This window comes from Ambystoma mexicanum, chromosome 13 (assembly GCF_040938575.1).
Source record: "Ambystoma mexicanum isolate Mex_15411 chromosome 13, UKY_AmexF1_1, whole genome shotgun sequence".
NCBI classification, from domain to species: Eukaryota; Metazoa; Chordata; class Amphibia; order Caudata; family Ambystomatidae; genus Ambystoma; species Ambystoma mexicanum.
The window spans coordinates 319,054,286-319,081,597 of record NC_090938.1 but is presented as its reverse complement, the minus strand read 5'-3'; the positions used below and the strand labels follow the sequence as shown (position 1 = coordinate 319,081,597).

Here is a 27,312-nt window from a genome sequence, read left to right as displayed (position 1 = left end):
GCAGTGCTTTATGGAGCTGGGATATGGGGATGTTTCAACTGCTCCAGTTTGGGGGTGTCTGAGAACACATTTCTAAAGAAGCTCTTTAGACTACCACATAGTACCCCGAGTGTTCCACTAATCATGGAATGTGGCTTAGTTCCTATAACTTGTCAATTAATGTGGAAACCAGTCCTCTATTGGGTCAGGTTATGGAGCTCCCTGGTCCTTGGTAAATACTGGGAAGACCTTATTGATTTGTTGAACTATCTGGATGGCCGTTCCCTTCCTTGGTAGTGCCATGTAAAGCGACAACTTGCAGTGGCAGGCCTGGAAGATCTCTGGAACAATCCTTCTCTCATGCCCAACAGTTCAAAATGAGATGTCAAGCTATTTGCTGGGCATGATGCCCAGGAATACCTTGTTAGCTTGTGTTTAAGATTGAAGTCGGAACAGGATTATCTATTTTTGAAATCTATTTTAGAAAGAGATTTATTTGAATTGCAGTATTGTAAATACATATGCCCCCAATCAGAATGCGGCAGCGTATTTCAGGACTCTATGCAACAACCTTAGCATGTGCATGGGTAGTGCAGTGATTTGGGGAGGGGATTTTAATTGTGTACTAAACCCCAGGGTAGATAGATCGGATGGCAAGTTTGATGACCCATTCCAGTGGCAAAAGCACTGCAGACACTGCTAGACGACTTTGGTCTGGCAGATGTATGGAGAACGAAATACCCCCAAGAAAGGCAATATTCACACTACTTCACCCCGCAGCAGTTACATATGAGGCTAGACTATGTCTTTGCCACGGCGGAAGTAATAATAGAGATTACTCAGGCAGAATATAAAGCGAGGGTCCTCTCGGACCACTCGCCCCTGGTCCTCGGGTGGCAATATTGCCCTCCGAGAGCAAGGATTCTGACATGGCGCCTCCGGGCAGAGGCGCTTAAGGATCCAGTGTTTAGGGAGGATATAAGGGTGGAGATTATAAATTACTTTGAGATGAATACGGGTAGTGTTGACTCGGCAAGCACATTATGGGAAGCCTTAAAGGTAGTGATGCGAGGGGTAGCCATAGCTAAATCAAAAGGCCTGCAAGGTGGGATTGTGGCTGACCTACAAGAAACAGAATGGGAGCTAGAAAGAGCATTAAATAAAGGGGGCGAAGACACAGAGCTGATACTCAAACTGCAACAGGAATGTGCAGAACAATGGGAAAGACTGTGCAACCTCAACTATAAAAAATATATAGAGAGACAGCATGCGGGAGGGGATAAAACAGGAAGGCTTTTGGCATGGTTATATAAGAGTGAAACTCCCAGACCCACAATCAGACCGATCACTAGAGAAGATGGTAGTGTAGCGGACACCCAAGAGGGAGTTAACCAGGAGTTTGCAGATTATTATAAATTGTTATGTGGATGGTGAGGGAAGTAGTCATGAGGAAATAATGGAAACACTAGAAGACATAGGACTGCCTAGGATAAGTGTTGAGGAAAGAGAAGAGCTGGATGCACCGATTACTTTGGAAGAGTTAGAAGAGGTGGTGAGGCAGCTGCCTACGAGTAAGACTCCGGGGGCGGACGGGTTCCCTAGCAAATTTTACAAAGTTTATAGGGAGGAAATGCTCCCCCCAATGTTAGAAATGCTAAATGAGGCATTTGAGGTGGGACGGTTGCCGGAGTCACTCGCGGAAGCGATCATAATACCGCTTCCCAAGCCCAACAAGCCGGGGCATAGCTGTGGCTCTTACAGACTATTGTCGATGTTGAACCAAGACAGCAAGATATTGACGGCTGTCTTGGCAAACAGACTGAGGAGAGTTATTGACAAACTTATACACCCCGATCAGACGGGCTATGTCCCGAACAGAAATATAACACATAACCATAGACGACCCCATCGAGTTGTCGAATGGGGAAGTAAGCACGAAGGCGAAATGGCGATCGTGTCCCCAGACGCGGTTAAGGCTTTTCATTCGGTCAAGTGGCCATGGCTGCTAGCAGCCCTGGCGGGTTACGGAATGGGGCCAGGATACGTAAAATGAGCGAAGATGTTATACAGTGAACCGCTGGCTAGAGTTAGAACAGGATCAGTGATATCCGAAAGATGACAACTCAGTAGAGGCACCAGACGGGGTGCCCATGGTCCCCAATGCTCTATATACTAGCCCTAGGGCCCCTAGCAATATACCTGAGACAGAAATACGACACTGTAGGTATCGAGGTGGGAGGGGGAACGACACTTGATCTCCTTATATGCGGATGACTTGCTGCTGTACTTGAGGTACCCGAAGAAAATCTCCAATATATCCTGGAGGTGATGAAGAGATATGCGGGGCTGTCTGGAATAGCGGTGAACCCTCAAAAAACTAGCATTTTCCTGCTAGGCAGTTATAAGGAAACTCCTGGGGGCCAACTGCCGGTGCTACAAATACGATGGGCGGTGAGTACCTTTCGGTACCTTGGGATAGACGTGTACCATACGGTTGAGGAAGAACATAGGCACAATACTGAGGTAGCCATTGTGAAAATCGAGAAGTGTATGAAATTCTGGGTGAAGTTGCCCCTAGCAATGATGGGACGAGGGGCAATGCTGAAGATGGTGGTCCTACCTAGGCTCCTGCATTATTTTGGGAACATTCCATACCTGAAACCCAAGAAGTTTTTCACTAAACTGAACAGCATGTTTAGGGATTTCCTGTGGCATGGCACCCGGAACAGGGTGGCGCTATGGAAGCTGCAGAACTTTTACGAAAAAGGGGGGATAAAACTGCCCAATTATGAGGTTTAGTATGTAGCGAGCCAGCTGCAATACATTGCCAAATGGCTCTCAGACTAAGTGACCCCCGAAATAGGCTGTTTGGACATGATTGTGCCCCATTTTATTTAAGAGAAATTATCTGGCTGTCCAAGGCAGAAATGGGAGAGCGCCCTAAAATGATGAGGCTTGAGTGGAAGATGTGGCGCCAGGCATGCCGGATGATGGGGAACCCACTCCCATGCTCCCCGCAGATACCGCTAGCTACACTGGCAGGGGGAGATAAGCAATTAAGAATGATAATAAGGACCCATTGGGAATCGGTGGGGTTGGTAACGATGGGAGATATCTGGCGAGAGGGGACTATTATGGATTTTGAAGTGCTAGGGGAGGAGACGGGATTACATACGGGCTAGTATATTACATATCACAGAATGGTGCAGAGAATTAGGAAAACATGACCCGAAACAGTACTGGAAGAAGAACCAGCCGCTATCATAGATGTAATATATGATATAACGGAAGGGGACATGAGATTTCTAGACTGTATGAGATGATGATGTCTAAGGTCGGGAAATAATGAACACAATTGAGACTAAACTGGGAAGCGGAAGTAGGGACCTTGATAGAGGATGGGATGTGGGAGCGGGCCCTGGGATACCACAAGAAGGTTTCAAGGAACGCCAGACTGAAACAGATACAACTGTATATTACGCAGGGGGGGCGTGGCTTGGCAGCCATGGAATAGGCTGGGAACCCTGTGAGCTCTGTGATCCGACCAAGAAACGCATATTTTTTTGATCAGCGGCAGCCCAAAAAGTATGTACAGGCGTGGGAAGGCACAGAGCAGAGCATGAGCAGGCTGGCTGCACGTTTATAGCGGAGGAACAGTCGGATTGATACTTTGTACTGAGAGGCTGGCCGCAAAAGGGACTGAAGACCACGGGTTATGGGTCTGACCCACGACTCATAGACACAGCGCTATGTCTAATAAACCCCCAAGACTGAAGGGTAAGCAACCCACATTAGACAAATGCACTAAGACGCCGCCTGGCCCGGAGGGAGCCAGGAGCAAAGACAGAGCCCAAGTTGGGAGCAGTGCCACCATGGGCACGAACCAGGAGGTCCTTGAGGCGATGGCCGATCTGAAGGTGGCTTGGGAGACCAAGCTTGAACTGGCGGTGACAGAACTAAAAACAGCGCTGGAGCTCCAGGTTGGGGCAGTGCAAGAGGACGTGAATCTACTACGGCAAGACGTTAGGTCTCTGGCGGAGCGCACGGAGAACCTCGAGAAGGAGATGGGCCCGAACACAGCAGACTGTGCTTCCCACCGGTCGGAGCTTCATGCCCTGGTACAGCGAGTGGGTAATTTGGAGAGCAAAGCGGAGGAGGCGGAAGGACGAGCCCGTAGGAATAATATCTGTATTGTTGGACTGCCGGAAGGAACAGAAGGCCATAACCCCACGGAGTTCGTTGAAACAATGTTGTTACAGGGAATCACTGGAGGAGTGCTGTCTCAGGGTTCGCGGTGGAAAGGGCGCATAGGGCCTTAACGAGGAGACCACCGCCAGGAGGCCCACCTAGGCCGGTGATCGCCAAGATACTTAACTACAGGGATCGAGAAAGGATCCTGTAACACTTTCGCAAAGGTGGGACAGTACAAAGAGGGTCGGCAAACATAACGGCTTACCCGGATTATACCCTGATGGTGCAGCGGAGCAGAATGAACTTTGGGGCAGTCAAGAGAAGATTGCGAGAAGAGGGACATAAGTACATGTTGCTTTACCCGGCTAAACTAAAAGTTTTTCACAAGCACAGAACTTTGTTTTTTGAAACTCTGGAAGAAGCTATGGGATGGCTCGACACGCAGGGTTGCCCCCAGGAGTCGGACGTTCGGACGGGAGAAGGAGGTGATGCGGATAAGTAATGAGCGAGAGGGGCACATGGGGGTGTCAGATCTTAAGACTATGGGACTTGAATATAGTCACTGAAGCGGCTTGCTAAATGGTGTGATCAGGCTGGGGGAAACACATGATCCGCGAATATTGCGATCATGACTTTGTCAAGGAGCCTTGCAGGACCAACCTTTACATCCCCCATTTAGAGTTTAGTTAGGTCGCCGATAGTGCGGTGACACCCTGCTGGAGACATGTCCGGGGTACCAGGGTAGGCCCAAACGCGGGGGAGCCTGAGATCCAGGGATGGAGCTGGGCAACTGTTGGGGTTGTGGTAGGGTAGGGTGGGGAGGGGGAGGGATGAGGGAAGGGGTTGTGTGCTGTAGTTTGTTATAGTTGAGGAAGAGTTATGGGGTGAGCCTACACCTCAGGGAACACGAGACGAACCATGGGAGACCTTAAGATAGTCACTTGGAACGTCAGGGGGCTCAATAGTTATCTGAAGCGGAACAAGGTAATGATATACCTGCGCAGACAGAAAGTGGATATAGCCCTGTTACAAGGAACTCCTTTAACGCAAGATAAACTGGAAGTGATACGGAAAAAGTGGAGAGGGACAGTGGTAGGGGCAAAATACTCTGCCTATGCAAGAGAGGTAATCACATGGGTGGCCTCACATGTTCCGTTCCAGTTGATGAGCTCGCTGGTAGAGGCGGACGGTAGGATGGTGATCATGAAAGGGATGGTGGAAAATAGAGAGATCTGCATCGTAAATACTTATGCCCCGAACCAAGATACAGCTGCGTATTTTAGGACCCTGTATAGTAAACTCAGTGGCAGCGTGGGGGGAGCTATATTATGGGGGGGAGATTTCAATTGTGTGTTGAACCCCAACATAGATAGATCAGACACTAAAATAGTTAGTCCCACCCCGGCTGCTAAGGCACTGCATGCACTACTGGCGGATTTTGGGCTGACGGATGCGTGGAGAACACGTCATCCGCACGATAGACAATATTCACACTATGCAGCCCCATAGGGCCTATATACAACACTGGACTATGTATTTTTCACGCAGGAGTTACTGACTGAAATACTGCAGGCGGAATACAAAGCTAGAGTCCTCTCAGACCACTCGCCACTGATGCTAGTGTGGCAATACCGACCCCTAAGGGGGAGGATACCCACATGGCGATTGCGTGCAGAAGCGCTTAAAGATAGCGTATTCAGGGAGGATATGCGAGAGGAAATAATAAGTTATTTTGAGATAAATACTGGCAGTGTTAAGACAGTGGGCACACCCTGGGAAGCCTTTAAAGTAGTAGTGAGGGGAATTGCCATAGCCAAGTCTAAAGGACTGCAGAATGGGATTCTGACCGAATTGCAGGACTCTGAAAAGGAACTGGAGAGGGTATTGGAACGGGGCAGCAACACTAAGGCAGATACAGAAATGGCACTGGGCCTGCAGCAGAAATGTGCAGGATATTGGGAGAGATTATGTAATCTTAATTATAAAAAGTACATAGAAAGACAGCATGCTGGAGGCGACAAACCGACAAACCAGGAAGACTCCTTGCGTGGCTCTACAAAAACAAGACTCCTAGGCCCCCAATCAGAACAATAGTGAAAGACAATGGCGACATAGTGGATACGCAAGAGGGGGTTAATCAAGAATTTGCAGTCTATTATAGACGCTTGTATGGGGATGAGACGGGGAGCAACAGAGGGGAAATAGGAGACATACTGGAAGATATTGGACTACCCCAAATTAGTGTAGAGGAGAGGGAAGAGCTAGATGCCCCGATCACCCTAGAGGAGCTAGAAGAAGCGGTAAGGCAGCTGCCCACATGTAAAACCCCAGGAACCGACGGACTCCCAAGCAAATTTTATAAGGCATATAAAGCAGAGATTCTCCCCCCACTGCTGGAAATGCTTAATGAAGCATATGAAGTTGGGAGACTACCGGAATCACTGCGCGAAGCGGTTATCATACCACTCCCCAAGCCCAATAGGCCTGGTAGTGACTGCGGATCCTATAGGCCCCTATCAATGTTGAGCCAAGATAGTAAGATTTTAACAGCGGTTCTAGCAAACAGACTAAAGAAGGTCATAAATAAACTAATACACCCTGATCAAACAGGATATGTCCCAAATAGGAATATCTCAAATAATTTGAGGCGACTCCATCGAGTGGTCGAACATACTGGAGGAGATACTAGCGAAATGGCGATAGTATCACTGGATGTGATCAAGGCATTTGACTCGGTCAGGTGGCCCTGGCTGAAGGCGGCCCTAGCTAATTATGGTATGAGGCCAGGATATCTTCACTGGGTAGAACTATATAGTGCGCCATTAGCGAGAGTGAAGACAGGAACTGTGATCTCTGAAAGGTGGCAACTTGGTAGAGGAACCAGACAGGGATGCCCCTGGTCCCCCATGTTGTATATTCTGGCTTTGGAGCCTCTGGCGATTTATTTAAGGCAGCAATATGACGCAATAGGCATTGTCGTCGGGGAAACATCACATTTAATTTCACTATACGCAGACGATATGTTATTGTATTTGCGCTACCCAGAGGAGAATCTGCAGTATGTGTTAGAAGTGGTGGAGAGGTTTGCTGAACTTTCAGGTATAGCTGTGAACCCCAGTAAATCCTGTGTGTTCCCGCTGGGCAGATATAGGGGGCTCTTGGCAGAGAATTTGCCGGTACTTCAGATACCGTGGGAGGCCACAACCTTTAGATATCTTGGGATAGACATATACCATACAGTAGAAGCCGAACATAGTCATAACACAGAAAGAACGGTTCAGAAACTGGAAAACAGCATGAAGTTCTGGGTGAAACTCCCCTTGGCAATGATGGGGCGAGGGGCGATGCTCAACATGGTGGCATTGCCCAGACTGTCGCATTGCTTCGCGAACATCCCATACTCCATACCCCGGCAATTCTTTATTAGGTTGGACAGCATATGCAGGGAATTCCTATGGTACGGGATGAGGAACAGGGTAGCCCTGTGGAAACTCCAAAATCCGCATGAGAAAGAGGGCATTAAATTACCAAACTGGGAAGTATATTATGTAGCGAGCCAATTGCAACATGTAGCCAAATGGCTCTCTGCGGAGCCTACCTTAGAGCATAGGCTGCATCAAGGAGATTGCACCCCATATTTTCTGAGAGAAATGATATGGTTACCCAAGCGGGAGCTGAGAGGTCATCCGGGGATGTTGGGTCTTGGGTAGGGGATGTGGCAGAAGGCGTGCCGGTTGATGGACAAGCCGGCCCTGTGCTTTTCGCAAATCCCATTGGTCACAATGATGGGAACAGAAAAGCAACTAAGGTTAATGATTAGGAAGTATTGGGAACCGGTAGGAATAGCAACATTGGGGGATGTGTGGCAAGAAGGGAAAATATTGGAATTTGAGGAGCTGGTGGAACAAACTGGGTTGAGTGCTGGGCAATACATTACGTATCATGGGATGATGCAACGAATTAAAGATACCTGGTCCGAGGTGGAACTAGCAGAGGAACCGGACACCACACTAGATACGATATATGATATGGCGGAAGGGGGGCATGAAACGTCTAGAGTATATGAGATGATGACGACTCAAGTGGGCAAGGAAGTGGTGCAACTTAGACTGGACTGGGAGGAAGAAGTAGGGGACCTGATGAGTGACGGGATGTGGGAAAGGGCTCAAGAGTATCATAAAAAAGTATTGAGAAATGCTAAACTGCAACAAATACAGTTGTATATAACTCACAGAGCATATCTGACACCACTAAAGATAGCCAAATTTAAGAACGCCGGAAGCCAAGTGTGTCTCAAATGTAATGAGGAAAACGCAGGAATGGTACATATGTTCTGGGCATGCCCACTGATAGCGAAATATTGGAGGGACATAGCACAGAAAATGGAAGACAAGGGAATCTGCATGAAGGTGGATACTGTGTGGGCTTGTTTGTTGGGAGGGTTCCCCAGACCGCGGAAGCTTAAACATTTGAGTAAATTGAAAGATCTGGCGTATGTTCTGGCGAAGAGAAGGATTGCGATGGGATGGAAAGCGTGTCACAAGCCCAAAGTGGAGACTTGGTGGAGGGACTTGCAGAATTGGGCGGAGGCAGAAGCAGTGGCATGGCAGGAAGCGTGTAAAGGGGACATAGAGGGTGAAGCTGGAGCCCTAGCGGGTTGGAGACAACTAATAGCAGAACTATTTGGGCCTTCGTATGATGGACCAAGTGATGATGACTCAATAAGCGTGGCAGAAGAGGACTCCCCACCACAAGAGGTGGAGACTAACAATGGGAGAAAGTAGGCTCGGGAGGGGGGAGGGACGGGAAATACAGTGGGTCGAAATGGTAACAATGTATGTGTATTTATGAGCAAGTTATGTATCTACTGTAAATTGAGTTTGGTTTGTTATTTGTTGTTTGAATAAAATTAATATAATTGTTTTAAAAAAAAACCTGTATATTACGCATAGGGCATATATGACACCTCAGAAAATATCTAGGTTTGATAACGCCGGACGACAGGCATGTCCCAAATGTGATGAGGAAAATGCTGACATGGTACACATGTTTTGGTCATGCCCAGTGATCAAGTGTTTCTGGGGTGAAGTAGCACAGAGACTGGCGGAAAAAGGGGTCACTATCGTCATAGATACGGCCTGGGCCTGCTTGCTAGGGGGGTTTCCCAGAGCACAGAAACTTAAGCATGTAAGTAAAAAAAGAGGAATGCCATGGGGTGGAAGACATGTCACAGGCCACGGGTGAAGGTGTGGTGGAAAGAGTTGCAGAAATGGGCGGAAGCAGAAACCATGGTATGGCAAGAGGCAAACAATGTAGGTGGAGAGGAGGAGGCGGGGACCCTGATGGCATGGAAATCATTAATAGTGGAATTGTTTGGAACAACACAAGATCTGACGGAATCCACAGAAAGTGAGACCCCACCACGTGAGGCAGACACAGAGTGCTTGGAATTAACATGCTCGTAATGGGGGGTGGGATACGGGGAGCAGTGACCGGAATTAAACGATGAACAATTGAACTGTTGATGTATGCACTGCGTGTTTGGTTTGTATTGTTGTTGGTTTGAATAAATTAATAAAAAGTTTTTACAAAAAAAAAAGATTTATTTGAATTGCATATTTCCTACCTATTCTCACCTTGTTTATTAAATTTAGAGTGGCCACTTTACAGGTAGTAGCATTTACCTGTGGTTGGACGGGTGGTTCTTCACAAATTTGTCCAGCCTGCGGCATGGCCTCGGAATCTGTAAAACATTTTCTGCTATTCTGTGAATACTATAGTGTTTTAAGGAAAATGTATTTGAATCCATTGTTCAAGAGAGAACGTGTTAAAAGTAGCTTAGAGCTTAGTTGACCTATGTCAGGCTACTGTACTAACCAACATTTTTTTTTGTGGCTAAATCTATCGTGCTTGGCTACGTAGGAAGATTGTATCCAATTTTCGATTGTACTCCTGTCATTGTGCTTTACATGGTATTTGATGTGAATTATTTGTGCTTTATGCTTTTTTTAAAAACTTTATTTTTGCATTTTAGTAAACATGTGTACCAACAAGCCCAAACAGTGGGCTACTAACATGGCGCCTTTGCCCCCCCTCACGCCCCCCCACCCTCCGACAGTCCCATCACACAGCAAGCAGTTAACGCATTTGAATTTACACCGGTGAAGTCTGTGGTGGCTGATCAGTTGTCTCGGTTGGTGCTGCGCTGGAGAGGAGGTGCGAGATGTACGGGCCCCAAATATCTGGGTGTCTTGGGGGTGAGGAAGTGTCTTTATAAATTCTGCTTCTGTTTCTTGACAGTATGTAATGTCTCCTCCAGTTTGCAAGAGTGGGGGGTGTGCCTCGTCCCCACGCCATGGCCACTCTTCTACGTGCCAGAACCAATAGCATGCTTGCCAGTTTTCTAACGTGTGAGGACAGGGGTCTCGTTAGGCCGAGGAGTGCCACTAGTGGGGTGTGCCCCACCCTCTCGCCGATTATTGCGTCAGTTTCGTCGAGCACATCTGACCAGAATTTAGACACTGGTGAGCAGCTCCATGCTAGGTGCAGGAAGTCAGCATCCGGGGACCCGCATCGGTCGCAAGATGCATTAGACCCGGGGTGATGTCTGTTTCTCTTTTTAGGGGTATAATAGGTTTGGTGCAGAAAGTTAAAGTGGATTTGTTTGAAGCGGGAGTTCAGTTCCACTTTTTGAGTCTGTTGTAAGATATAGCTCCAGTCTTCATCTAGAATGGGGGTTTGAAGCGTGGTTTCCCATCTTGCCTTTGTTTTGGGGTTCGAGGGGAGAGTGTCCGTGAGCAGGGCTTTGTAGATAGATGAGACCAGTCTGCCCTCCCCTTGTGCCTGAATGGCTCCATGCAGCAGCTGCCAGGTGGGAGGTTGTTGTGGGAATGATGGGATGAGGGCCTGCAAGGTGTACCGCACTCTGAAGTACAAAAAGATATCAAGGGAGGACGTGCCCCCTTCTCCTTCGCCTGCTGGGGTGTTATGAAGGTGTCCTGTATGAAGAGGTCGCCAAGTGTATTTATTTTGCACTTGTCCACCCAGATCAGATACACTTTCTCAGCGGTGAGTGGGATCCCGGGATTGAATTTCGCGGGTAGAAGAGGAGAGTATCTAAGCTGAATCTTGTACTTTTGGGCCATTTTCCGCCATATTGTGTAAGTGGATCGCACTATGTTCAGCGTTGTGTGTGGCACAGCCTGATTGCTGATAATCACGGCCCTTAGCAAGTTGGGTGAGGCTAGTGCCCGTTCGACCTGTACGTGTGGTCTTACGAATTGGGGCTCGTACCAGTGACTGAGAAACTGGGCTTGTGCTGCCCAGTAGTACCGTTGTAAATCGGGTAGAGCTAGGCCACCCTTAGTGACAGGAAGCACGAGGGATGAGTATGCCACCCTTGCGGGTTTGCCCGACCACATGAGGTCCAGAACTAGGCTTCTCAGATTACCCAGGAAGCGCCGGGACAGCAGGATGGGGATGTTGGCGAAGAGGTTCAGGAGTTTGGGTAAGATTACCATTTTTACCAATGAGGCTCTTCCCCAGAGGGTGAGCGGTAGAGATTTCCACCTATTCACCTTATCTCTTAATGATTTCAGTGTGCTTTCGTAATTGTCTTTGAATATGTCTTGGTGGTTCAGGGACACTCTAATTCCTAGGTATCGGACGTGGGCTTTCTCCCAATGGAAGTTAAAATCGTCTTGAACTATTTTGGTCTTTGTGTTCAAGGGAAAAACGATCGATTTAGATTGGTTAATTTTCAACCCTGGTACCAGCCCAAACTTAATTATTTCTCGCATAATCGGGTTAAGGTTTTCGCTGGGGTTTTGCATGAACAGGACTATGTCGTTGGCATAGAGGGATATTATTAGACGGTGAGGTCCTATTTTAAGCCCTCTCTGGATTTGGCATTCCGTTAGGCCCGCTGCTAAGGGCTCCATCACAAGGGCGAATATCATAGCGGATAGTGGGCATCCCTGCCTAGTGCCGCGCTGGAGGTTGATATATGCCGAGCAAATCGACCCGAGCGTGATTGCTGATAGGGACTGATTATAGAGGAGTGAGACCAGCTTGATAAACTGTTTCCCAAGTCCGAGTTGCTGTAGCACGGCGAACATAAAGGGCCACTCAACGGAGTCAAACGCTTTTTCGGCATCCAGCAGCACCGCCACTGCCTGCTGTTCGGGGTCGAGTGCTGCCAGTACCCCGAACATTCTACGTATCCCGAATGTGGTGTTTCGGCCAGGTACGAATCCCGCTTGGTCAGCGTGTACCAGTGCAGGCATTAGCGGGAGAAGCCTATTAGCGAGGATCTTGGCCAGGATTTTGTTGTCCAGATTAATTAGTGATATGGGGCGGTAGGACTTACAATCTTCGGGAGGCTTGTCTTTTTTGTGTAATAGTATTACGTTGGCTTCTCTTAATGTCTGTGGGAGAATGCCGGAATCGATCGCTTCTTCAAAGACATTAAGCAGGAGAGAGGCAATGAGAGGGGCGAAGTGTTTATAAAACTCACCAGTTAGCCCGTCGGACCCCGGGGCTTTGGATGGCTTCTTGGATCTCTTCTAGCGTTATGGGCGCATTCAGTGGCTCACGGAGTTCCCCTTCCACCCAGTACAGTTCTGTGTCATTGAGGTAATTCCGGATCGCATCGGAATCTGCTGGGCCCCCGGCGCTGTATAGATCTTGGTGGAATGCCCTTAATACTTCGACTATGTCTTCTTCTTTGTGCAGCATATTTCCCTGTGGTGTCCGGATGCTGTCCACCCTTGTTGGCCTCCTGTCTGCCGCTATAAGATGAGCAAGAAGGGCTCCAGGCTTCTGGCCTTCGCCGTATTGTCTAATTCTGTGAATGTGGCCCAAAAATGTAATCTCCCGTTCAGCCAGGTTTCTAAAGTTCAGAAGTTCTTCTTTCAACCTCGCCTGAATGTGGTCTGAGTTGTGAGTGGCTTGCTGCTTTTCCAATTCCTTCAGGTGTGTTTCGCTGGTCCCTAGTCGCGTCTGATATGTTTCAGGATTCCCTTTTCTTTGGCTAGGCAGATGCCTCTACATAGCATTTGAGAGATTCTCATAGCACTCCGGCGGAGTTGACGGTACCTTGGTTAATGTCAAGAAAGGTGTTGATTTCCTTGCTTAGCTCGGTGGCGAATGTCGGGTCGGCGAGAGATCTGGGTTTGAAACGCCATTGGGGAGGTCATGGTCTGGTGGTCGGCAAGTGGCATTCGAGTATTACCGTGGCGTGGTCTGACAAGGTTTTGGGGAGTATTTGGCATGTGCCCCATTGCCAGTTGCTGTGAGCGGAGACCAGCAGATAATCGATGCGGGAGTTCATATTAAGAACACTTGAGTGGTATGTGTAGTATCTGGCTTCCCAATTCTGGATCCTCCATATGTCCAATAGGTCAAACGCTTTGCAGATCTCCTGCACTTGTAGGCTAGCTTTGGACGGATGCGCGGTTGTTAGCTTTGATTGATCTTTCTGTGGGTCGAGATGAGTATTCAAGTCGCCTCCCCAGATTATGGTAGCGTTTCGCACTTGCGAGAGGCGGGACAGTACCCAGTCAAAGTTGTTTGCACCGTCTGTGTTGGGGGCGTAGGAGTTGACAAAAACCACCTCCTCTCCCTCTAATATGCCCCGAACCAGAAGAGCCCTTCCCTCGTTATCTCTTTCTGTTTGGATCAGGCAAAACCCCAGCGAAGAGTGAAGAAGAATTGCGACTCCCCTGGCATAGGATGAATATGAAGAGAAGTAGCGATGGCATCCCCAGCCGCAGGCCCACTGGTGCTCGTTTTGCGGTAAAAGGTGGGTTTCCTGAATCATTGCCACCTCGACCTTGTGGCGTCTGAGTAATTGCAGGATCTTACGTGTCTTGGCCGGGATGTTGCCCCCTCTAATGTTCCAGGTTGCTACTTTGATTGTACCGGTGATGATTTATATGACACCCGTTTGCAGCAAGACCGGAGTCGGTGTCCCGACACTTGAGACGGCTGGATTGCATGGGAGCAGCGTCAAGGCCAAGGCGGGAGGGCTTGTGAGGGGCGGCGGCGGGGCACTGGTTGAGGCCCGCGGTTAGGCGATGGCACATAGTGCACGTTTCGAACGACGACAACAACAATAAAACAAATTTTCCTTACACCGACAATCCCCAACTCGTCCGTTTGGAACCCCCCCAACTGGAACATAAGGCGTGCTGTGCACAGGGCGCGGGTGGCCTTCCGAGGCTTAGTCCAACCTCCCGTTTGCGAAGATTGTCCTGATGGCTTGATTTCTTCCTGCTTTGGATCAGTGTCGCAAGTGTTTATCACGGCGGGACTCTCTCCGCTCTTTCTCTGTTTGAGGCTCCGGGCATTTGGTTTGCGGATTTACATCCCTGCCGGTCGAGGTATAATGTGGCTTCTTCTGGGGAGTTGAAGAAGTGGGTATTTCCCTCCAGTTGAATGCGAAGCCTCGCCGGGAAGAGCATCGAGTACGTAATCTGGTTGGCGCGTAGTCTGTGTTTCACATGGGTGAACGATCTCCTTTGGGCTTGGACTGATGGCGAGAAGTCTGGGTAAAACTGGATGTTGTCCCCATCGAAGTGTAGTTTGCCCTTTTCTCTTGCCATTCTGAGGATGGAGTCCTTGTAGCTTAGGAGCTTGGCAATGATCGGGCGGGCAGGGGCTCCTGGAGCAGGTCTTGTTGCAGGGATTCTGTGCCTCTTTCCACTACGAATATGTGCGACAGGACTGCGGGACCGAATAGCTCCGTGCATAGTTTTTCGATGTGTTCCTCCATTCTGACTGGTAGTTGTCTTTCTCGAACTCCGACTATCCTGATGTTATTTCGTCTGGAGCGGCCTTCCAAGTCCTCGTCTTTGGCGAGTACGGTTTTCATTTGGCCCTCAAGCTGTAGACACGGGAAGTGAGTGCTGATGTGCCGTCGTCCAGATCTAACACACTCTGTTCAACGGTGTCGAGCCTGTTGCTGTGTTTGTCGAGCTGGTGCTGCAACAGGTCCACCTTGGACGAGAGCGAGTCTATCTTGCTGTCCAGGCCGCCTATCCCAGCTTTCAGTTCCATCAGGATTTCCCTAATGTCCGTTTGTTGCTGCAGCTCTACCTCCGACTGATTGTTCGGGGATTCTGGGCGGTGTTCCGGCTTGGGTGTTTTAGGCGCTGTCCTACTGCTGGCTGTGAGCCGTGGGGCCGTTCCTCAGGGCCGGTGGGGCGGCACCCCGATTCCGAGCGATTCCCACTGTGCCGCTTTCTACTGGAGGTGGCCGCGGCAGGTCCCGTGGGCGGCTCTTGTCCGTCTACGAAGGATTTTGGACAGGCGGGTCGGGTTTCCCAGACCCCACGCGGTTCGTGGTTGTGCGGGCCGCACTACGCAGCGGATTTCTCGCGGAAGGCGAGTCCAATTCACTCCGCATTTTCGACAGGGATGAGGTGCTACGCTAGGATAGAGTTTTTCTTGCAGATTTAGTGGTTTCGCCACAGGATTGCCACAATTAATCAGGATTCATGCGGGAGGTAGCCGGGAGCTCACAGGGGAGTGGCCATCTTGGTCGGCCCTCTAGCGCCCTCTTTTAATGCTTTTTTTTATTCCTTTATGCGAATTACGGAATGTATTGTGTGGCTGCTGATGGCAAAATCTGCTGAATAAAGCATTTTTGACAGATTTCATTTAAATGTGATGTGTGCAATTGTAACAATACAAGAAATTCACAAAGCAAGGCATAGTCTCGAAGTACTTATAGTCTTATGGACTGATTTGTTTCCCCCAAAAGAGTGAGCAAAGGAAATAAAGCTAAAGGCATTAATTACCTCCAAAATGTCAGGGCAGTTTAAACCAAGTAAAAGAAAAGGTGTGCCATAGGGAGGAAAATAGCAAAATGAACATCTTTCTAACACCCGCTCTTCATAACTGTCCCATTTCCTTCCACTGCAGCCTTCAAGGAGTACTCTAGTGAACGAGTTGAGGAAGACACGCCTCCACAGGGCTGGCAGGAAGAAGAGGAATCATTGATTGGCTGGAAGAAAGGAATTCAGGGTCACTGCAACTCCTGCTACTTGGATGCCACCTTGTTCAGGCAAGTCTCTGGAGATCTACTTCTCTCCCTATCTTTCTTTCTAGCTTTTCCTTTCTTTCCTTCTCCTTGAGTTCCCTCTATGCCCTTCCTCTTCCACCCTCATCCTCTACCACTTTCTACCTCTCAAAATCCTACTGTTTCCCCTTTACCTATTATTGTCTTATCTGCTATATTTCTTTCAGTGCTTTCATTTTTCTATTGCTTTTGTATTTCTCATGTCCTCTTCTTTCTAATGCATACCTCCTTCCCACAGAATCATCCTCTTTAAAAATAGTTCTAGGCAAACACTGAATCAAGAAATCTTTAAACAGCGTCCGGAGAGCATAGGAATGGTACTTTACCTAGCTACATCGTCATATCAAGGGTGACCGCTGCACCAGATTTGACATATCGGCATATGTTACTTATTTCCTCAAGTGTTAAAGGCGCTCCTCTGAGAACTTGACGCATTTGTTTTTAACAAGAGCATTAGTGTGTGAGGAGTCAGGAATGAAATTCTGACACAAATGAGTCCTGCTTTTGGTCAAAGACGTATTGAAATAAAAGTGGTTGGAAAAATGCCTCTCTGACCCTGCTCTAAGAGGAGCCTGCTCTAAGAAGAGTTTCCCTACCCAAACCAAAAACTAAGGATCTGTCTTTGTCAGAATGTTCAAAACAAAACTGTCCTATGTCAAAAGTTCTCTTCTGACCCTCACACTCTAATAAACTAAAATCTGGTAATGGCTTTGGCCTTGTGTGGTTTAGAAAAGTGTTGCAACAACACTGATGGAAAAAACTGCCTGGTTTTCCACTTTTCTCTCTTTTAGGATACCTGGTATACTCTCCTGCCAGGGCTTCTTGTAATCACACACTTGTAGCTGCCTGGTATACTCCGCTGCCAGGACTTGTCATGCAGGCAGTGTGCCCTCTTCCAGACTTGCATGTTTACTTTGTTTGATAATGTATCAGCTTCATATATCATCCTGTCTGGGTTCCCCATATCCTTGCACTGCATACACTGACAAACTTGAACGTTTTTCAGTTTCAGTTCATTTGCCCTTTTAACAATAAGCTCTCTCGTTCTTTCTCTCTCAGCCTCTTCATTCAAAATTACTTGCAATCGTTGTGGCTGCCGATACGCCCTGGTTTCCCTGCTGTCTCTGGTTGAACTCACCTGTTCTCGTTGGCATTCCTGATTTCTTCTGTGGTCAGTCGTTGATGGTCTTTTAGTACTTTATTTCTCGTGACTGCTTTCTCTCGGCTTTCCTGTGTCTCAAGGCTTCTGCTGAGCTTGTCTGCTTCGTTCCAGGATCCAGTGAGTTAGATGCTGCCATTCGACACCCGCCAACGCCGGGGAGTCTATCGTCGGCTCCTGGTGTTCCGGCGGCGTATCCTCTTTCTGTGCCAGCTTCTTTCTTCTTGGCTCTCGAGCCAGTCAGCTCCCGAGCACTGGTCCCAACCCTTCAGTCTGTCGGTCCACACGGAGAGGCAGAGCTCTCTACCGCCAGCAGCACCCATCCACTCTCTGCTTGTTCTCTTTACATTTTCCGGCCACAGGTGTGTGCACCCAACAACTAGAGCGCTCCTTGTTTTCATGGCCTCCCTCTCTCCGCATTACTTGGTTTCTCTTCCTCGTCCCAATATTTTGGTAGTAATGTCCATTCTTAACAATTTGCACGATAAACCTGGGTAAGTATTCTTAATGGTTTTCAGGGATAGGTAATTCCTGTATGATTTATATGTGGAACCTGAGAAGACATTTTCAGAGGTTTCACAAGGCAGATGTTTGAAGGTTGGCCTTTGGGTCTTGGGACAAGATTTCTATACCCTTCATAGGTGGATGAGACGTATGACAGTATGCCACGTGAGGGTATTAGCTATGGGAGGTTATCCACAAGGGTTGGGGATACTATGTCTCATCCGATGCCATGACACCTCCCCGGAAGTGGACTCCCCCCATGTAATCCTCCCTTATATAGCTGCCCCCATCATCAGGATCAGGTAGTGGATGCCATCACCTGGACACATGGGAGGAGGTACCCGCCGGGAAAGGAGAGATGACACCATCAGATTCATCACAAATATTCCCGCCAAAGACTTTGGGGTTCTGTCCTTTAAAGGATTGCAAGCAACATAATTCTGTGCCAGAACTATACCAGTGCTGTATTTGGTGATTGGGTATGGATTATGACACCAATTCCTGCAAATCCTACAAGACTATGCCTATCCATGTCACCTGGGAGGAGGTTACATGGCGCTTGATAAAAGTAGGGGTGGGTGCAAACCCTTATCGGTCCCATCAGCTCCGGTGTCAGTTATCCCCACTGCAACACCAAGACTCAGAGTCTGCATGGTTGCAGAGCCAACCAATGTCGCCAGTCAAAGGGCACCCTTTCCTTTTCCTTTGTTTTGAGTCCTGACCTAATTTTTTGGAGGTAAGTAAAGCCTTGTGCTTTTCTTCGCTTGATTTGTGTGCATTTTGTCTCCCTTAGTGGATTTCTGTATATTTTATTTTAATGTAGAATTTTATTAATTTTCTGAAGTTTTGTTCAAGGTCCGGGAGCTCCAGGGGCTCAATCAATAAACAGGTACTTTGTGTCATAAATTAAAACCCCCTCCTGCCCCTCCCCCCCTCACCTCAGCCCCCAGCCTCCCCAGCGGTACATTCAGGTATAAAAACTGTTCGGACAAGCTATCTAAAAGTCAAATCTGGTCGAAATGGTAAAGTTAAGTTATAGGGTAGTTCCACCAGGTTAAGGGATCTCAATCGGGCCGGGTACGTTTAGAAATTAGATTCTTTGCACATATTTCAAGAATGGTGTCCAAGTAGCCGTGAAAGACAGGAGAGAGCTTCTCACATATTAGCTGTAATCTTCTTTATCGACCGAATTTTCCACACTTTGTCCAGCCATAAATGTATAGAGGGAGGCTCGGTCCTTCTCCAGAGGTGAAGAATTGAGAGTTTGGCCGGCAGTATCAAGTGTGTCAGTAGCTTAAGCTCAGTTCTCGTACAAAGCTGTTGTATTGAGACATCGAAGCCCAGGATGCAGAGTAATGGATCCCATGGGAGTTCCACACCAATTATTTCCTTCAGTTTGGATTTGACCTCGAATTCTTGTATTTCTAGACATCCTCAAGCACAGCTTGGAATTTGTAGGGTGGGAATGATGGATACTGGGCGGGATTCTATACCACCTCACCATTATTTGTGTTTGCTTTTCCACCAGACACGGGATGAGCACAGAAGAAGCTACCCTGTATATCCTGTCCCAGGCCTCTGGGAGTAGCGATACTCCCAGCTCCCTCTCTCAGCCAGCCAGCAGAATAGGACCTTCGGTCAGATACTGAGACAGAGCTAATGACTGCGTGTAATCTAGATATCAGCCCCATGGACTCAGTAGACTCCTGGAAGACCAGCTCCAGGGGAGTGAACTCCCTAACTGCCAATCCCCTGATGGTGGGGTGAAGAACCCTGTGCCTAGTTTGTAGATGGCAAAATCGGTTGAATTCTGTAAGCCCTACTTCCATCTTGCAGTCCTCGAGTGGTGTAATCTTCCCATTTACAAAATGCACAAGCATTTGTCAACCCAATGCGCAAAGCCTTTAACAACTGTACCCGGTGTAAAGTCGTCATTGTGGATTAGTGGAGTGAAGGGGGACGGAGAAGGAGTAAGTCCTGCCAAACCTATTCAGACTGTTCCGCGTCTCGAGAGAAGCCTTAGTGGTGGGGTTAATGTATAGCCCCTGTGCTCTCACCTGCCTTGGGATCCACGGCTGGGTCCACAAGTGGCGTCCAGCCATCGCCTGCTCTCTGTCCACCCATATCGTCCAGGCGTCCCTTTTGTATCCAGTCAATTAGTGGTCTGATCTGAGTTGCCTGATAGTAGTCCCAGAGCCTGGGTCGAGAGACCTCCCTGGCTCTTGGGAGTGTACAATGTGTGCTTGTTGATTCTGGATCAAGAATGGGGACTGTAAGAGTGTAAGCAATTTGACCATCCGCACGTGGAGAGTGCGCTCGCCTCGGCTTTTTTGATTTTTTAATGAAAATGCATGATGGGAAGATCAGCCTCCAAGAAATGTACGAGGCCATTCCGCGCACATTTCATCTGCTTCGGGCACAAAAGGCAAAGTCACATGTACTCCGGGAAGAGACAGCCTACAGGCGTGATCTTCCTCTGTCATATTCAGCTGGAATGTGACAGCCGCGGGTACATCAGAGCAGTCCAAGAAGGGGGAAGGTGCACCTTCTTGCAGCCATGAGCAGCCTAATTTAAATATCAAAGGCTCCATGGATCTGCACTCCTTTTGTCTAAATTCGGCCGCTGGCATTGCATACTAATGAGATAATTGAGGAAAGCCTGAAGGGGTTTGGTTGCTGAATAGGACAACAGGAAAGCGGGACTAACAACCCTTTGGTATGCAATGTGCCAACTTGAAGCTAGTTCCCACCTCTCTGTATGAAAGGCAGTGAATGGCCTGTCTGGGTCCAGCATTTACCACAGGTGTCCCTGCAGAGCAGAACCCTTTCAGAGGGGAGAAGCATGGGATTTGGGTGAGACAGGGAGCATGCTCCCACTACATACTTCAAGAGAAACCTGCACTTTGGTCTAGAGTCACAGAAGGATCAGTTAACCAGAGAGACACTTTGATCTACAACAGACAGGAAGATGGGTGGTGTTAGGGTTGGCTCTTATACTTGCATGTGTGCTGAGCCAGGATTGATGTCACCATCAGAATGTAGGCTGTGAGTCTGGAGTGTGAGATTAGAATGTTTGGGGTTGAATGGGTTCTAACCCAGGCAGTTAGATTATGTGAGCCTGGGTGGTGGGAGCCAGTGGGCTCCTGTCCCTTTCCTCTTTATCTCCTAATAACTATGATGACATCTGATCCTTGTAACAGAAGGACCTTAATAAAGTAACCACTATGCGTACCTGGCCTGTGTATCCTGAGTGTCCCTTGGAGTGAACCCTATGACCAAGAGCCGGTCATAACAGGTGGGACTTGGGTATATGTTGTCACCCCTTGTCTGTCCTGTTGCAGAGCACTCTGGTCCTGACCTCCTGCATAACAGAAGATTGTTGGTGGGGACCCAGGATTGGTTCATTAAAGTAGGCTGAGCCTGCACCTATCACTGGGGCCCATTTGGCTTGAAAAGAGGGCTGAACCGGGACCACCAGGGGGCGCAAATGTTATGGCTGCCTGAGCCATCATCTCACTCTCCAGGCACTGGGAAATGGTGTGATAACCCCAATATGCTTGTCTTTTAAGCATTCCAAAGGCATATCTAGATACCCTACCGGTAGGAGCATAAAGTGGCTGAATTTTAAGAAAAACAGTGCCCGAATAAGCAGGGAAATGCGACGCGTAGAAGTTGGTGGGAAGAGGCGAGGCAAGTCGACCAAAATGGCGCACGCTGCCTGAGGACTGCAAGAACCTCCGAGAAGTGAGATCCTTCATAGTGTCGGCGAGCGTTATAAGGCGGACCGGAGAATCCCTAGCCTGCCCGCGACATTGGAGAAGACACCGGGACTGAGCAGCGATCCTCGCAAGAGGAGCCCAGAGGGAGGTGTGGAGCGCGTAATACAGCCGGTAAGCGAAACGCTCTTCCAATTAAGCACGGCTCCTGGCTGAAAGTCCAATTGAAGTCCTCACGTCCCCCCATTTGCATGAGCTGCGCACAAGGTTGATTATTTTAATTGTGCGGAGTGGTGGCACTGAGACTGGGGCACCGGCCCGTTATTGCAAGTAAACTAATGCGCTGCTACGCGGCACCACCCTCCCTGCCTGAAGTGACTGGGTGACCAAGCAGGTTGCCACATTTAGTGAGGGAGCAGCGTGGACAGGAACTATCGAAAAAGACCACACAGACACCTGCTTGCAGCAAAGAATTGCGCGGGGAGGGAAGGAAGGGAAACGGCTCGCCCAGGCTGATGCATTTAAAGCATTGAATTGGCAGCAGTGCGCTGAAGCAACACGGTCGGCACTATACTACACTAAGTAAGCTGACAACTGGAGAGCAGTGTCCCTAAAAAGCAGACCCCACCACAAGAGATTTGTCCAGCAGATAAGCGCAAGGTAGGCGCTTGGGTACTCCAGTGAAAATGAAATAATAAGAAAGGTTAACAAAATAAAAGACAACACAAAAATAAAAAACGAATTCTTGTGCCCGGACACTAGCAGGGGAGACTTACAATGGGCCCAACAAGGACAGTGACCACGTCAGTTGCTGCCAGTAGGAATAAACAATGACATCTTTGCCTTTCGGAGCCCTGGATCCAAACACAGTCCTGAAATTAAGGAAATGTAGCCGCGAGTCAGCCGGAATGGCGCAAGATCAGGAGCAGACCCTGCCAGAAATACCCGGGAATGACCGTGATGGTGCCACCAAGGTGGACATCCGACTCTTACTAGGGGAAACACGCTCAATAAAGTCTAGCCTCTCAGAAAAAGTCTCTGACCTGCAGGCGAGAATGGTGAAAGTGGAAGACCGGATCGAGGCGGTGGAGAACAACCAGCTGTCGGGTGACCTAGCAGAAATGAACTGTGAGGCCAGGTTTCAGAAGCTAGAGCAAGAGGAGAGAGACATATCGAATTGAAGCTCGACAACCTAGAAAACCGAGAGCGAAGATTGAACATACACATCATTGGCTTCAGTGAAAAATTAGTAGAAACCCTAGCGAGGTTAGAAAGTCGGGTGAAGGCTTTGGTGATATGTCTGTTTGACTCAGTGGTTGCCCCCGGTTTTGAATTTGACAGAATAGATAGGGCTGGGGGTCCCCCAAATGGCCCATGATCGGTTCTCGTCAAGTGTCACTATTACAGGCAAACAAACCCAAACAGAGTTGCATCCACTTTTTCGTAAAATTCATTTAACTCAATTTTTCGATGGAAAAGCTTATGAATCACAAGAAAATCAGAGTAGACTATGAACACCTTCCACTTTTTGCCCTCCGTCTACAAGCCATACACCTGAAGCCATAGTGTTTGAGAAACGTGTACTTTCTGAATTGAGAGTATTGGAAAAGAATAATGTTAACCAACCTTTCCAAAACCTTCCTAGATTAGAACAACAAGCTCTGAACGGGCTGAAACACAGTGATCAAATAGTAGTAAGAAAGGCAGATAAGGGAGGTGCAATTGTTCTATTGGACCGTGTTTTCTATATTGAAGAATGCGAGCACCAATTGAATGACACTAACTTTTACAAAAAGATTCAAGACCCGACACCACGTTTGAAATCCCTGATCGACATGAAAATACCATTACTTGAAACCCTTTGTAACAGAGATGTACTCCTATATTCAAGACACAACAGAGGTAATTAACTTTATTGAAAATGATCCTTTCAACGGCCAGGAACAACTATTAGTCGAGAAAACATTGAAGGTGAAGCATAAACTGACTGCCGCAACTCTTTGTTGAAGTTTGACAGCTGCCATTCTAGGCACACAAGGGAAAATCTGCCGATAGGCCAGTTTTTAAGGCTTAAGCGTAACAGCTCAGATAAAGAGACTTTTGAAAAAGAAGCAATTGCTTTAAGCTCAAAACTCAATGAGAGAGGTTATCCTAACCGGATTATAAAGAGGGCACACAAGCGAGTAAAAAACAATAATAGAGAAGCCCTGCTTTAATACATAGGTAAGGCACAGGGTAAAGATCGGATTGTATTAGTTAGCACTTTTAATCCGTTGTCAAACAAAGTCAATGCAATGGTCAAAAGAAATTGGCACATCCTAAATGTTGGCGACAGTCCTCTAAATAAACCTTTGTGCCATTAAAAGAGGAGCAAATATTAGAGATCTAGTTACGCAAAATAACATCTCATGGAACACAACTCGGAAAACATTGACAGAATTATGGGGACATGAAAAAACAATTGGTCACACTCCTTGTGGCAATGTAGTTGTTTTTCTAGCCCAAAGAGGACTAAGGAAGTAGATTTAGGCCTCAAGAAGTCGTGGAAACAATTACAGTTCACCAACTGTAATTACAAAATGGTTATTTATGCAATTTGGTGCCCCTGTCCAAAAATATATATTGGGATGACAGAGAGTAAAGTAAAACAATGCATCACAGAACACAAGAGCTGTATTTGAACTCAGCTCTGAATGCACCTATGGTTGGCTATTTTTTGGCAATGGGAAACGCCTCCAATTCATTCATATAGACAGTACTGACACAAATGAGCCGATCAGAAAATACAGTTATTGACAGAAGGAGATTATACAATAAGGAGCAAAGATTAATTTATCTCTGCAATACGGTAGAGAATGGATTAAATGACCTAATAGATTGGTTGTCTTTGTGAAACGCTAAGCAAGCATTAGTTTAGGTATTGCTTCTTGTAGCACGCCTTAACTTGTGAAGTATGCTAGCTGTGTATATGATAACACAATATATTGAGAGATACAGCAAAAAAAATTGATATCCAATGGACTGAGAATAAGAATTGAAACAATTCTTTTGCCCTCCTTTTTCTGGCATTCAGTGCTTGTGTTAGTAAGTTTCAAGGTCGCGAATACAGTGGTGAAGTTCACATTTTTTAACACATTTTTTTAGTACTAATGTGCACGTGTGCAAATTGCCTTTTTCTACGAGCGGCGCAAAAACATATTATTTTGCTTACTGTTTTTTCCACCTTCTATAATTCCTAAGCAATACGGCTCATGAGTTCAAGAAGAAGGCATAAGCGCTGAGAAGTACACAGGGCGTTTGTTTCTTCAATAGTGATGGTCTAGTTGTTGAGAAAAGCACAACATACTTCCTGTTCTTCGTCCTCAAGTTTTCGTTATCTATGGTACCCGCGCGTTCTTTCGCATAGCAGTCAAAATGTTGACAGGCATTAGGATCGAGACTATAGCAGCGACTCATTGAGCGAGGTAATAACAACAAGTGGCTTTCGCTCGCTGTATCATTATGTAAACAAACCCTTAGGCGCACCCACCTTAAGTGGTGTCGGTTGAGGTGCGCTAGTTTAGTGGCCAGTTTGTTTAAGTAGTAAGAACTAGCAGACCCCTAAAAATCTAGATGCTGAGTAGAGCATGTAGGACCCTCACATTTATAAGACGTTTTCCTCTTTGTTCCAGCGTTGTTATACGTTAAAGCTGTATGCTAATAGCTCACACATGGAACTGGCGAGATGAACGTGGCTTTGAGCGAATACGACTAAGCTCTTGTGTTAAACAACAACGGAAACAAAGTGCTTTTTCCACTAAGCAACACGAAGGTAATATAAAGTTTACGTTTATGCTTATCTGGTATAAGTAAATATATCCCTCCTTTGCTGCTAATGGGATGAGGGTTCAAGATAGTTGGGCTGATTTTTCTAAAGCTATCTCAGAGGCCATGCACTCTAACAAAGGTCTGAAAGATGACCTTTTTGATTGGAAGAAAATAAGGATTTATTGGATGTACTAGATAAGAGGAGTAGGTCTCTGGTAGTGATGTTTGGACTTGTAGACTTGCCTGTATTCGAACTCGTGGACACAAGTTTTCCCTTCTTTTGTTTTTTGATTCGGCATCTAATTACAAGATGTTCCACTAACTACAGTCTTTAGTGACTTTGGACTGACTTGTGGTAAGCCCCGCCTGTTGTATTTATTTCATTTGGGTGAGGAGACTGCTATGATGTAGTAGACAGCAGTTAATTTATACATTGTTGTATTATTCGCGTAGGTAACTGCAGATTTAAAGGCAGAATGCAAACTCCATGAGGATTGTTCATAACATAAGCCGTGTTCCCAACGTTGGAACCACTGCTTTGTAAATTCAACACTATTGACACAGTGTCCCCTGATGAATTTCCCTTTTATTGATAGCAAATATTTTTGGGGGAATGAAACATGTCGGGTGAAAGAAAAGACTGTGTAATTAGTTCCGCAGTTGTACTAAAGCATTAATAGCTAAAAAGATCAATTAAACTTAAGAACCCCCTAATGAGTATGAGGGTTATAATACTAGACATAGTCGATTGTTTGATATGCTAGTTTTTAGTGATCGTGTCTTATGAGTTGATTGATAGATTTATTTATTTTTTGTGTATTTTATTACAAACAAAAAATTGTTCTTTTGTGGTTAACACTAGGGTGATCCAGTGTATAAGTTATAGGGTTTTTCGTAAGGTGATATTTACTTTTTTATTGTGTACTAGCTGTCCCCGGCCACGCGTTGCTGTGCCTCAGTCTGGTTAAATGGAAAAGAAAGAAAAGAGAAAGCGCACGTTTCTAATATGTTTAATTTCACAATGCTTGTGGGTAGTTTTTAATGGCTCTGGCGGTTCTCCAAGTTGAGGCAGTTTAATTTTCCCGGCGGCGCAACACATTCCTTTCGTTTCTCCATTAAATTTCAGAGCCTTGCAATAAGGACACACTTCAGCCGATGAGAAAATGCCGGCTCAAACTATAATCATCAGCTGGGTTGTACCGGAATGCAAGGTGATTGTAATCGCGTGATTGCTGAGCACAGAGTTGTGTTTGACTCTGATCTGCTGTTTGTCGTTGACGTCTTTCAGCCACTCTCAGCCTGTCGCGTTAATTCTGTTGAGAACAAAGCAGATCTGAAGCTGCAGAATGCGATCGCCGTGCTCGCAACCGACAGAAGTCTGGCTGCACATCGCTCTGATGCTTCCTCGGCACGTATTTGAGCCATTCTAAATCGGAAACATTGAAATGGAATCGTAAAATATTTGGTATAGCGTGTGTTGCTTTTATGTCCAACAGATGGCGCTGTTTTTCAGAAAAAGCATGTTTTTACCTATCCACAGGTGTGACATCTATGTATAGAAGGTATATAAAAACACGCCCCTATTTGAATGCAATGTTGTGTCAAAATTTCAAAGCAATCGGTGAAGAACGTTCGGAGATTTAAGATTTTGAACAAACGAACATTTACATTTTTATTTATATAGATTTATACTCCCCCCTCCACCCCCCTTTTTTCTCATGATTTGATTTACTGTGATTAGAAAGTTTCTTTTGAATTTTTAGAATATGTATGATATTGATATAAATGTTTGTAACATGTGAGATTTCAATGAGTATACTCACTCAATATAACTGTCTTGTAAAAAAAGTTGGGTATGTGTATGACAATCCTCA

The 27,312-nt window shown here is 46.9% G+C and overlaps 1 protein-coding gene across 4 annotated transcripts in view; it reads left to right on the top strand.

Moving 5' to 3' along the window:
- Nucleotides 1–27,312, top strand: part of LOC138521176 (ubiquitin carboxyl-terminal hydrolase CYLD-like) — a 2,059,174-nt gene that overhangs the window by 666,875 nt on the left and 1,364,987 nt on the right. For all 4 annotated transcript variants that reach the window (XM_069633784.1, XM_069633781.1, XM_069633782.1 and 1 more), the window contains one exon: nt 16,096–16,237. In XM_069633784.1, the coding sequence (XP_069489885.1) occupies nt 16,096–16,237 (142 nt within the window). The remainder of the gene's footprint in view (nt 1–16,095; nt 16,238–27,312) is intronic.